This window comes from Notothenia rossii (assembly GCF_949606895.1).
Source record: "Notothenia rossii genome assembly, contig: SUPER_3_unloc_1, whole genome shotgun sequence".
NCBI lineage: Eukaryota > Metazoa > Chordata > Actinopteri > Perciformes > Nototheniidae > Notothenia > Notothenia rossii.
Genome location: NW_027640359.1, coordinates 374,290 through 387,242, shown reverse-complemented (window position 1 = coordinate 387,242; position 12,953 = coordinate 374,290). Strand labels below are relative to the sequence as shown.

The 12,953-nt window shown below is 41.3% G+C and overlaps 1 protein-coding gene across 3 annotated transcripts; it reads right to left on the bottom strand.

Annotated features, from left to right (window-relative positions):
• Positions 1 to 1,050: 1,050 nt before the first annotated feature.
• On the bottom strand, positions 1,051 to 3,832 carry LOC307034622 (uncharacterized protein). 3 transcript variants are annotated; one of them, XM_079696271.1, is made up of 7 exons: positions 3,699 to 3,831; positions 3,464 to 3,532; positions 3,095 to 3,325; positions 2,703 to 2,756; positions 2,498 to 2,605; positions 2,304 to 2,369; positions 1,053 to 2,145 (listed from the first exon to the last, which is right to left on the bottom strand). In XM_079696271.1, exons 5-7 carry the CDS (start codon positions 2,556 to 2,558, stop codon positions 1,211 to 1,213), a joined length of 1,062 nt encoding a protein of 353 aa, XP_079552397.1. In that variant the 5' UTR covers positions 2,559 to 2,605; positions 2,703 to 2,756; positions 3,095 to 3,325; positions 3,464 to 3,532; positions 3,699 to 3,831; the 3' UTR covers positions 1,053 to 1,210. The 3 variants fall into 3 exon arrangements, with proteins under 3 accessions (XP_079552396.1, XP_079552397.1, XP_079552398.1); XM_079696272.1 differs by having other exon boundaries at positions 2,703 to 2,758; positions 3,098 to 3,325; XM_079696270.1 differs by having other exon boundaries at positions 1,051 to 2,145; positions 2,703 to 3,325; positions 3,699 to 3,832.
• Between the last annotated feature and the right edge of the window lie 9,121 nt (positions 3,833 to 12,953).

Below are 12,953 nucleotides of genomic sequence, written 5' to 3'. Positions count from 1 at the left end.
AGGATTATCGGTAGTGAGAGCCGTGCTGCATTTTCCTCCGGTCGGATGTGATATAAAAACAAATCGATTATTTTTGTTGTTGTAAACTCACGTGGATTAAACTACATGTATTAGTGCATTCATTTCAATTCGCGAACATATACATTAAATGATCGTGAGGATGATGATTGAAAATTGTTTGTTTGAGCCGGGCTGCATTTCCCGATGAAAAAACATAGCGATGGTTTTGTACTTACGCCAACTTGAATTAAACAACATTATTTTGTTAAATAAAAACATGGTGATGTTTTGTTAATGATTACAGGTCTCTTATTTAGCACAGAATATTATCCTATCCGTGACATATGGATCTTAACAAATATCCGCTATATCAGATACCTGTAGATCTATCAGCTGTTCATTTCACATGAGTTCCAATGTGGCAGCTTTTCACGGCTCCCCCGCGGGGGCAAGTCGTGCTTAGGTGGTATAGAGTGACAGCCAATAAAATCGCAGCATTACTGATGGTGCTGAACTACTGTCTTAGCCAGCTGATATTTCTTCTGTTATCAGGTTCGACACCCGGTTGGGGCAAAGTCTGTGAATCCTAATGTCCTGTTATTATGTTTATATGTATTTATTACCTTCAAAAGAAAAACTCCGAAGGTATTATTTACATTTAAGATATGGACCATGTAGTATAAATAATTTACTTATGAATGAGACATGTAGATATTAATCAAAAAACATCTTTATTGTAAACAACAGAAACAAAGCAGATTATGTCATACAAAACATATAATATATAAGTAACAAAATAAGGTAGAAGTAAATAAAGTAAATAATATTTTGTTTAATAAAGCAGTAGTAAATAGAGAATGAAATAATGTAAAGGTATTATTTATATTTAAGATATGGACCATGTAGTATAAATAATTTACGTATGAATGAAACACGTAGATATTAATCAAGAAAACATCTTTACTGTAAACAACAGAAACAAAGCAGATTATGTCGTACAAAACATATAATATATAAGTAACAAAATGAGGTAGAAGTAAATAAAGTAAATAATATTTTGTTAAATAAAGTAAATATAAGTAAATAAAGCAGCAGTAAATAGAGAATGAAAAAATGTAAGTCCAGCTTGATGAGCATGTTTGCATTAAAGTTGGACCTTGATGCACATGTATTCAGCACGTCACCGGAAGTAGCCTGAGCAGCAATGGCATCAGATGTCATCCAAGCATCCGGCGCCCTGCTGGTGTTCGTACTCATGCAGGAGGCAGTCTGTCAGGTAGTGTGCAGACACAGAGATCCCGTTCCAGCCATCAGAGTCCCCATACTCTCCAAAGGGAGCTGGCTTGGTTTCCTGCCGAAGGAACTGGGTAATTGTCTTCTGGTCGTACTTTCCTTCCTCACCATCCATGATGTTCTTACAGCTGAGGAGGTACGCCAGGTCAGCACGTTCATATTTCAGGTGCATCAACTCTGTGATCTGCTTTGCCATATCAGTGGGTGACTTGCCGCTGCGCCGGAGCTCGTCCAGTACCGACTTACAGATGGCTTTCTTGTAAGTCAGTACTGCTGGCAGCAGGTTGGTGAACCTCTTAGGGAGCTTTTCCAGCCAGGATGGGTTGTCGGCATACCACCTCTTCCGGCAGACTTTGCAGCAGAGCCTTGAAGAGAGCAAGTAGTACTGTCCGGTGGTGCCGACAATCACACGAGGCCTACCAACACCAGCAGAGGCAATTTGAGGCTGAGCACAGCCGTCAATACACGGCAGAGTGTAATTGTTCCTCAGCCTTCCCATCAAATTGTCATTTTCTGGCTTCCAGATGAAAAAGGGATGGAGCTGAAAGTACTTGGCGCAGGGAAAATCATAGACGCTGTCAATCAGCTCTGGCTGGGGAGGGCCACGCCACAATGACACCATCTTTAGAGGGTTGCGTACAGGAACGGGGCCTGGCCAGAGCCCCATGGATTGCAGCTCCATCTTCATCCAGATCCTCTGCTGCGGCGAACAGTTCCAATGACTGACATCCTGGTTGTAGGCAGGAAGCTGAGGAGGAGGAGGAGGAGGAGGAGGAGGAGGAGGAGGAGGAGGAGGAGGAGGAGGAAGAGGAAGACAGCTGGGGACCGTTGATGGCATGGGTAATGGCTGACCTAGGCAGACAATAAATAAAAATACATGGCAAATAATTACGATTGTGTGTGATTTTTTGAAAAATGATTTTTAGCAAGTACACATCCAAATGAGAAACATTCAAACACTTGAAGGTGCCTCAAACAAGTGATGTATTATTATTGCTAGTATCACTCACTTTGTGTTGGTGCAGCTGGTGGATGCAGTGTCGGTTGACAGGCCTCTGCAGAAATCTCAGGAGCCACTATAGAAAATATTAAAACATGTCATTATTATCAACAGTAAAATAAAGAAATAATGTTGTATGACACTTAGCATCTTCACTGTAGTCAGCAAACTGTACAAGGTACAAAGAGTCAAACATACACACACCTGGAACAGTGATGTTGGTCTCTGTTGGCGTTGGGGCGGATGGTTCCGGCTTCAGAAACATCAGCTCCTTTGGAAGGGGCACAAGTCTCTTTACAGGCAGAGCAGGGGCTGCATGGAGGGATGGCCAACAGATTCATCAACATGACATATGCACAGTGAATGTGATTCAGGGTTTGAATGTATAAACAGTAATATAATGCATTACCTTCTACTAGTGAATCCTTCAGTTGACTTTGTGTGGAGAGGGTAGCAGAAGATACTAAAATAGAAAAGTGTGTCAGTTTATTCATATTATGGCAATATAGAAATAAGTCATTATGTTAGTAAGACCAAACATCACCCATCGTTACTCCAACTGCTGATCTCATAAAGTGAAACACACTGTTTCTCATATTAATGGTTAGAGAATACATTTCATTCATACACATGCATTCTTTTTGTTTGGATTAATATTCAGCATTCAGTCATTACAACTCAGTCTGAGCAGGTGAATTAACTTGGCACACTGCAAACACATGCGTTCAAGTGTTAGTGACCACAGCAGTTTAAATGTGTACTTTTCATTCAATCCAAATAAGAACAAAACCAGTAACTTACCCTCAACATGAGTGGTTTCAATTCATAGTCACTAGGAAAACATGTAGAAGAGCAAAGACAAACAGACCAGAACATGGTCCGACCAGAACATGGCCAAACTGTGACGGAAAGTCATTTTGGGAAAAGAATTCATGGTCCCAGAGTTCATCAGGAATTTTCAGAAAAATCAACCCCTTTTTCTTCTTGGAGCTTGTTGTGGGCTTGATGATGATGATGATGGTGCAGACACCGCTGCAAAAAACAAATAGAAAGAGTGATGCATAAACATATATTGAGCTGTACAAAAAAAACAAGTAATAGCCAACAGGCTGAACTATACATGATTTTAAATCTTCAGGCAAAACAAGCAGAGACAACATGTTCACTCACAGCTCTGCACATGTTTGGAAGGAGAGATACTCAGCATCGCTTGCTCCAGCTCTTCGTCTTGATCCATCCCTATATGCAAACAGACAAGACTTAGAAAATCCTTCAAAACGTCTTTACTGTAATTAATGTGGATACAATCACGACTGACATAATGGAAGTGTATTCCCTATTTTTTAATAAACAATACTTAACCAACAGCATATTTCTGACCAAGCTAACAACAAACCAGACTCACCCGTGGCCTCGGCAGGAGCAAGTGAGGGGGGGTGCAGCTTCTTCTGCAGGTACTGCTGCAGCCTATGCATCCTTGTACCTGCAGCACATTTCTTCTTCACTATGAAGGCGGCATAGCCATCATCCCTGCTGTCCCAAATGTCTCTCCAGGTGTTTTTGGCGCGATTGCCAAAGCCGACCAGCTGCTTATCCTCTGACACTGCTGCTGCAACAACTGTTTTCTTCGCCTCATAGTCCCGAAGTGACTGGATCTCCCCAAAGCTGAGGGCATAGCTCAGAAAAGACAGAAGGCTGTCCTTGCTGTGCCCCTCTGCCATGAACAATCCTGCAGCCTCCTCCTTCTGCTGGTTAGTGATCAGGTACATGGTATACCCAATGTCATTTTCAAGGAGCCAGCGGAAGGACTTGCCCTTATATTTCCCAAACTGCAGGATGTACTCTCCAGCCACCTCCGTTCTATCAGAAGCATCCCCTCCTCTCATACTGACCACGGTGAGCGCATTTTGCTTGACCACTGCCTCCTTCACGGGTGCATGCTGGTCCTGTAGAGACGGGTTGTCTTTGAGAAGTCTGGCTGCATCTGTGGGATCCTGCCGCAGATATCCCAGCGGACCCTTGCGGAATGTGACAGTCATCCTCCCAGGGAAAAACAAGCAGTGTTTTTGCATTTGATCTGTCAAGAAGAAAATATATATATCAGTGAGTTAATGATGTTCACAGGTGGGGTCTAATAGAGAGCAGACATTATGGGGTTAACATCTCAGCCCTAGCTTTAACTGTCTGCACATTCACATTGTGCTATGATATATGTAGTGCTATTTTACTTTGGATCAGATATGGTTGATCTTTGTTCCTGTATGTGTGGAGCTGTGTGTTTGTTGAAACAAACTATTTACACTTCAATTACCCCCCATGGGTCAAACCCTTTCAACTATCAAAGGGGACTCAGCCAAGGCTGAATTCACACCTCAACTGCCTTTGTTCCAGGATCTCAGCTGCCTCCCCCCAGTCATGTGACCCAGGTAACACTTCAGTGTGAAGTGTCCTATCTAAAAAGAAAAATATGTAGGCTTTCCAGTCTGTCCCTGAGTAGTTATGTCGACGAAAATCTTAGGTCACAGGCTTCTCCAACAGTGCAACACAATAATACAGAAAAACAAACAAATATAGTGCAAGTAAATATTAAAAAGTAAATACAAAAAGAAAAGTAGTTTAAAAAAAATGAAGTAGTGAAATAAGAGTTTATATGCAAGCTATTGGAATGATACAGCCAATGGCGTCTGGCCAACAGCACAGCTGAATATTGTAGAACCGATGAATGAAAAGTAAACTGCTGTTAACTTGTCCCTACGCTGTGTTTTGTAACAGGGATGGGTTAGTATATCTAACCCCGGTTTATTGGAAAATAATAAGGGAGTTAATGGTAAACTTACATGGTAGTTAGCGTTAATTTATATATACATTAATGTAAACGCACACAAACACGGAGGACTTCGCTCCAAGTAACTTGCGGTAATTTCGCCTCACCAAGTCAACAAAAACACAATAAACTCACACAGAAATCCTACCACATGAACTTTAAGCAGCTTAAGTTGAATTAACTTTACATTAACATGTAATTCATCCTAAAGTGCCTTGTGTGCATGCAGCCGTTAGACACGATACACGTAGGAAACACGGACCACTTTATAGCTTTCATTGAAACTAAAACACGTCAGACAAAGCCCAGATAACATAACATTACATGTCGCTTCTCTGTTAATTCATGTTACTATACACAAGTTATTGAGCCGTTTCCGCTCTACATCCTGAACTCCTCCCTTCGATGCAATGCACTTCCGTTTTGGCGGACTGGGTTTGTTTTGCTAGCTAGCTCCGTTGTGCCGACAAAGCACTGATATCGCAGAGACAAAGAGGATATAACAATTACAACATGAAGAAAAGTGGTTCGGGAACTACGTGTGCGGTAGTTGGTTGCAATCACTCGAGAAAGCACCTGAACGAGTGGTTAGATAGAGAGTGCTACGACCACAAACCAGCACCCAGCACCCAGCCATGTTGTTCATTAAATACAGATAAACACAACAAATACTGCATGCATTGTATTTTTTAATATTATATATGAATATTTTCATAGTGATGTAATTGTGTGGGCTGCTTTTATATTTTAATTTGTAATACCTGTTAGGATTAAACATGTGATCTTTCTTGTTGAAGCCATTTCTTTAGTTTCCTCTCAACAATTAATTCATTCAGTGTTATTTATGTACAGTATGAGCTTAATATGAATGATGAACTGTGTTAAAAGAAATTGTAGCACTCTAAGGAACATATGAAATGCAATAATGCAATAACAGTGCAATAATGAAATTAAATTACATCAAACTTTATTTTCACTCAAACAGTACAGGCATATATGATATATTGCACAGCATAAAGAGATCATGTAAATTGTGCATTATGTAAACAACAGACAACTGTTGGCTCCTGTGGGCATGACCTAAATAAGGCAGTTTATTTTGGTTTTATGCTGGGCCACGTCGCCATGTTATCCTCCCAGTTTTGCACTGAATTCGGGTGGGGGAGGGTAACGCCATCTCCAGTCAAAGAAGTAGAATCGTGTTCCCAAGCTAGCATCACTGTTAGCATCGAAATCGCTGTGTTTACACCAGTGCCCGTCTGACTGTTTACATCGGTTTACACCGACAGACGCTGTGCAAAAGACTTCCGGCGGAAATGAAGTGCATTTGTGTAGTGTCATGGCGCTACCCGTGTTTTGGCGCGTAAACTTGTCTATAACTTACCTCATGCCCACAGGAGCCAACAGTTGTCTGTTGTCTACATAATGCACAATTTACATGATCTCTTTATGCTGTGCAATATATCATATGTGCCTGTACTGTTTGAGTGAAAATAAAGTTTGATGTAATTTAATTTCATTATTGCACTGTTATTGCATTATTGCATTTCATATGTTCCTTAGAGTGCTACAATTTCTTTTAACACAGTTCATCATTCATATTAAGCTCATACTGTACATAAATAACACTGAATGAATTAATTGTTGAGAGGAAACTAAAGAAATGGCTTCAACAAGAAAGATCACATGTTTAATCCTAACAGGTATTACAAATTAAAATATAAAAGCAGCCCACACAATTACATCACTATGAAAATATTCATATATAATATTAAAAAATACAATGCATGCAGTATTTGTTGTGTTTATCTGTATTTAATGAACAACATGGCTGGGTGCTGGGTGCTGGTTTGTGGTCGTAGCACTCTCTATCTAACCACTCGTTCAGCTGCTTTCTCGAGTGATTGCAACCAACTACCGCACACGTAGTTCCCGAACCACTTTTCTTCATGTTGTAATTGTTATATCCTCTTTGTCTCTGCGATATCAGTGCTTTGTCGGCACAACGGAGCTAGCTAGCAAAACAAACCCAGTCCGCCAAAACGGAAGTGCATTGCATCGAAGGGAGGAGTTCAGGATGTAGAGCGGAAACGGCTCAATAACTTGTGTATAGTTTGGTCGTAATGTCAGGAGTTGAAAAAGTCGCTGTCCAGTCTCTCAATCACTCACTCACTGAAGGAGAGCGGGTGGAGGAGCAGGCAGGTCTCACTGGCAAAAGTGCGCCACAGCGCCACTCGCGGCCAAATATATATTACATCGGCAACGATTCAACGGTGCCATAGAGAATGAATGGGAAATCGTTTATGCAGGATCATGGAAAAATCATGAAACAATCCCCGGGGCCCGCGCGGGTATCCATGATCCATTGCAGCTGGTTTAATTAAAATTACATTTATTTATCAAGGGGGCGTGTCAAGTCCTGCGGGGGGGTTTTCCTTTTCAGCAGGGGCCCACCCCGCGCAGATCACGGACCCGCACGGGTAGGGGTCTGAAATGAAGTGCTACATCTGTACATCCTCAATGTCCTTAAGATCTCTGATAAGAGAAGAAAACATTTTCTCATGACCAAAAAACTTAAAGGTCCCATGTCATGGCCATTTCCACTGCAATTTTCCAAAATCACTTTCTCATACAGCATCTCTGTGAACTATGTGTATTCACTGAATTTCACTCTCTGCCTTCAACGGCTCGTTGTAGCTCCAATAGCTCCAGCCCCCACCCTCCCTGTGAGCACAGTGTGCTCTGATTAGTCGGGACGTTGTGAATCACGCTGAGCTCCGTGGAGGTGTGGTTTCCTTGTTTAGCGACAGCGAAACACAGCCAAACTCACCCTGAGCACACACAAAGTCACAGCCGAAGTAAAAACAATAAGTGTGGCTTGATATTGAGTAGGAAAAAGGTTGATAAACGCTGTGAGAATGGGTCTGCAGAGAGAATTTCGCCGCGATCCCAACTGTCTGTTATCAGCCTGCAGCCAGGGAGGAGAGATCAGCAGAGCTGCTTGAACTGAGTGTGTGTGTGAGGAAGTCCGTGGATTGGTCAATTTGGACCAATCAGCGGGGGCTTAACGTAACGGCTCCGCGGACGTAACGTAACGGCTCCACGGATTGGTCCATTTGGTTCCGGGTAACGCATGACATCATGCGGTACCAGGAAGAATCAATGGACAGTGACGTATCTCCAACGAGGCGTTTTGGGGAAGTATTTTCTGTGTTAAAGAAAATGTTCTCGCTACAGGGTGTACTTTGAGGGTTTTGACTCTGCAGACCGTTTACATGCATAAAAACCTTCATAACACACAGGGGGATGGGTAATAACCGGAAAAGCATGACATGGCACCTTTAACATCCTGTTCCCTGCAGAGCATCACCAACTGTATAGGATCAATAGATGATCTACAGTATTATGTGGCAAAATATCATAAATTGTCATGTATACTGCAAGTATTTTATGTTTTTTCCTGCCTGAGCCCAGGGGATTTGCAACTTCAAATGCATCTTGAAACAAAATGATTGAGAGTGACGAGGGAGACTCTAGTAAAAGGGCATTCTTTTTTAAGTTTGTCCCATCAGTCACATCCTCTATAACATTCTCTACAGGACTATGCATATTTTTATGTACATATTGCTCTTTAATTGATGACTGGCTGAGAAGAGATTTTAATGTCTCTTTGACGGGAATGTGCTGACAGAAACATTCCCTGCCTGCACCATCTGAACCCAGGAAGATTTGTTTAGAATCCACATAGTTAAACATTTTTTTAAAGAATGTCTTTCGTGTATGATCTGACTTCAACACTCCCTCATTACACAACTTCATTGGGTCATCTTGCGATACCTCATCAATGATGTGCTGAATCTCATTTTCTGGCAAATTAAGTTGAGACAACTTTTCTCGCACTTTTAAAAGCACATGTGTCATTCCAGAGTTGTGGACCACCTGGAACTCTTCTATGATTGACTGAATAGTGGATGCTGGTAGAAGCATTTTCGCCTGCATCCTCAAATAAAAAAGAGCCACATTTGTCAGAAATGCCTCTTGGTCAACAGAATCCTCCGAGGCATCATTTTCATCAACTTCATTTATCAAGCTCTCATTTTGGTCAATATCTGGGGAAACATGTCTCTCTTCATTTTCAAGATGTGAAGATGAGTGTCTGTGTTTTCTGCTCAAATGTGAGGAAAATGTTGACCTGACACGAAAATATCTAGAGCAGTCTTTATAAGGACACACTATCTTTTTTCCATCTCTGATATGCCATGTTAGATGTGTGCATAAACTAAAGATCAGGTGATTGAAATGTACATGCATCGACCTGACATGTCAAATGAATGCCCTCGATGTGTACCTGCTTGTTTTTTTTGTGATTTCTGTACATATGTGATTTAAAAGAAGAACACTTCTTAAACGTGCAAGGGTATTCAGATACCCCACAAGCAAACGGAACATGTGCTTAATTTCTATGAAGATTTAGATGTCTAGTAAATGCATGTGCTGACTCACTGGAGAAATCGCATTTTTTGCAACTAAATAACATTTTGGATCTTCCAGAAAATGTGGACATTCAGAACCACTCTATGCAGTCTTCCAGGGAAACAGCACACTTCGGGTTCATTAACCCACTTTTGTAAAATAACGCAATAACGTATCAGAAAATACTTGACAGACTAATTTTGCAGCTGCTTCGTTTCACTTCAAAACAACACATACAACCGCTCGCTCACTCTCTTTATGTCGAAATAAAATACGGACTTTTGAGGAAAAAAAACTGCAATAATAACGTGAATAGATCTGAATAATCCGTTAAAGGACACAGCAGTTCTCTCCTCTTGCTCCTGATATGACACCCCAAAGTATTGTACAGTAATAACGAAAGTTACTGTAACATTACAGCACTATTTACAGTATTGCTGTAATGTTGTTGTACATTTTACAGTAACATTACAGTATTGCTGTAATAGTATAGAATGTTTTTTCTACATTTCCCGCCTAAGGATCATATTCCCACAATGCAGCAGCACTATGTACATAGTGCTGCATTAACCCACTTTTGTAAAACAACGCAATAACGAATCAGAAAACACTTGACAGACTTATTTTGCAGCTGCTTCATTTCACTTCAAAACAACACACACAACCGCTCGCTCACTCTCGCTCTATCATGCACGCGCCACACACACACCTCCCCCCCCCCTCTCTCTCTCTCTCTCTCAAAGGGATAGCGATCTGATTCTGCATTACCCTAATATCACAACAATTCCGAGGTCTGAGCCTTCATCTGCAGCTAAACAATCATTCACTCCCGCTGCGTGCAGTAACATTATCCCCCGCTGAACAGACACAGTTTAAAAAAAAAATTAACAATATAGGCTACCGGAAACCAACGTTACGTTACTAATCTAAACAGTCAGTGCATTTTGCGGGGTCAGTTGGCTTGCTCTCTAAACAATTAACTCATGAATGGGACCTACCTCAACAGCTGTTTGGCCAAATAATAATACAACTCTATCTCGAAATAAAATACTGACTTTTGAGAAAAAAAACTGCAATAATAACGTGAATAGATCTAAATAATCCGTTAAAGGACACAGCGGTTCTCTCCTCTTGCTCCTGATATGACACCCCAAAGTATTGTACAGTAATAACAAAAGTTACTGTAATGTTGTTGTACATTTTACAGTAACATTACAGTATTGCTGTAATAGTATAGTATGGTTTTGCCACATTTCCCGCCTAAGGATCATATTCCCACAATGCAGCAGCACTATGTACATAGTGCTGCAATACTGTAATGTTACTGTATATTGTACAGTAACATTACAGTATTGCAGTAATATTACAGTATGGTTTTAAAGTGCTGTATACATTTCCCGCCAGTATTACACTGTATTACAAATTCAAAGTAAATTACTGTGGGTAATACAGTAATTTACTGCCTAGATTACAGATTTTTTTTACAGTGTGGGCACCGTTAGATTCTGTGTCTCCTTGCGATCATAAGCGATGTGTTGGATGTGCACCTAGGATAAGTAATAAGGGAGCTAGGAGTGATTATCGGTGCAGTAATAGGTTAGCATTTTTTGCGCGGGTCATTTAGATGCTTCTTATGAGTTTTGTTTTGGTAAAAATGGTTTGTATCGTCAGTTAGCTGAGATTATTCTCGTTAATCTGGTATAACACATGAATAGGTTCTTAAATATTAAGATCCCCTGAGACACACTGTAGTGAAAAAAAAAAGTACCTGCCGGCGGGGATCTTGGGGTTTAACAGGTTAATAAATGCCCACACCGGGTTGTATTTGAACTCTCTGCCTCTGCCTCCTTGCTTGGTCGGGCCGCTCAACAGTCAGTCTCACAGTGGATGACAGTTGAACTGCATGATGTAACATTCAAGCCATCTGCTGGAAAGAAGACGTATCGCACTGTTGGCGTCGTTTGGACAACAAAAACAAGAGTGAAGCTCTAATTTCATAAACTATCGTACAGACACCGTCCTGCAGAGAGCACACAATCCAACAGCACGTTTTTGGTCTAGCATCACTTTACAAAACTTCTGCAGGCCCCGGCCCCATGAGGACGAATACGGTAAAACGCAAACGCAATCGCAAAAAAGTCTTCCGTTCACACACATTAGATTCATTAACGTGTCCGTTCACACAAGACCACTGGAAATGCTGGAAACGCTGTAGTACATATGCCAGGCCTGTAAGTGGCGCTGCTGCCGCCACAAAATACACCAAAAGCAGTGAAGAAGACCCTGGAGCATGGTTGCCCTTCTGTTTATTCTCCGTGGTGGACGGCGTGTTCTCCTGCTGTAAATCTCTCCGGTAGTCCACCAGCAGATGAAAAACACCCACCTCTCCCTCTCTTCCGAGGGACGAGGGAACCGTGCGGCAGAGTTTCAGTTAAGATTTTCCTTCCCCTCTTCTGACAACCCGGCAGCAGCAGGAGACGTGGGGAGAGGGAGACGTGGGGAGACCAAGGTGAATGACTATCCGGAGAAAATGACACTGGATTAGAGTTGACTGTTACGACTTGGCACTTTATTGCAAAAAAGCGGTTTACAATTTCCTTATACAACTGAGCCATTTAAACCAAACCAACGTTTATCACTGCCATCATGTAGGATGGTGGAACAGGCAGTACTAATTAACCAGGTGTATTTGTTAATGAGCAGCAGTGGAAAACGATGACCATATGGTTTTCCTGTTAGGAATTTTATCTCAGTTTTCAGCTTATTCATTTATTAAAACGATTTATTACGGCGATGCTGTGTTGATACAGCCGATAAAATTAATGAAATTACAAAACTTTCTAGCACAAATACTAGAACTACATACTCAGCACTGATTTTCCTGTTGTTGGGATCAAATATTGAACCTTTATTCACAATATTGGGAACAGGGGGGAAATGTAAAATGTATGTCATCTGCTATGATTAATATTTGGTTTTCCTTGGAAAGTGGACTGGGAACCACCTCCCCTAATCCCGTATTGAGAAATGATGCTCTATAAACAATCAAATACGCAACACTGTTTGAGCTAGGATGCCAGATGGAAGACGTTTGGAACAAACATAGGAGTGATTTAGCCACACATTTTACTCAATAAAAGGCTCTGTTTTGCTAAATCCGCAACTAGGGGAGGGATCAGCATCATTTAGCGTCTGTGAGCATTCGGGCTCACACTTGGTTTAAAAATGACGGAAGGAGAGGGAAGGGTTCGAAAACAAAACAGTTTATAAAAAAAAAAAGGCATCCAATTGTAGGCAACAACAGATAAACGAGCGTCGTAGTCTTCCTCTAATTCTGGAGGTGCTGGAGTCGGTCCCCCTCTC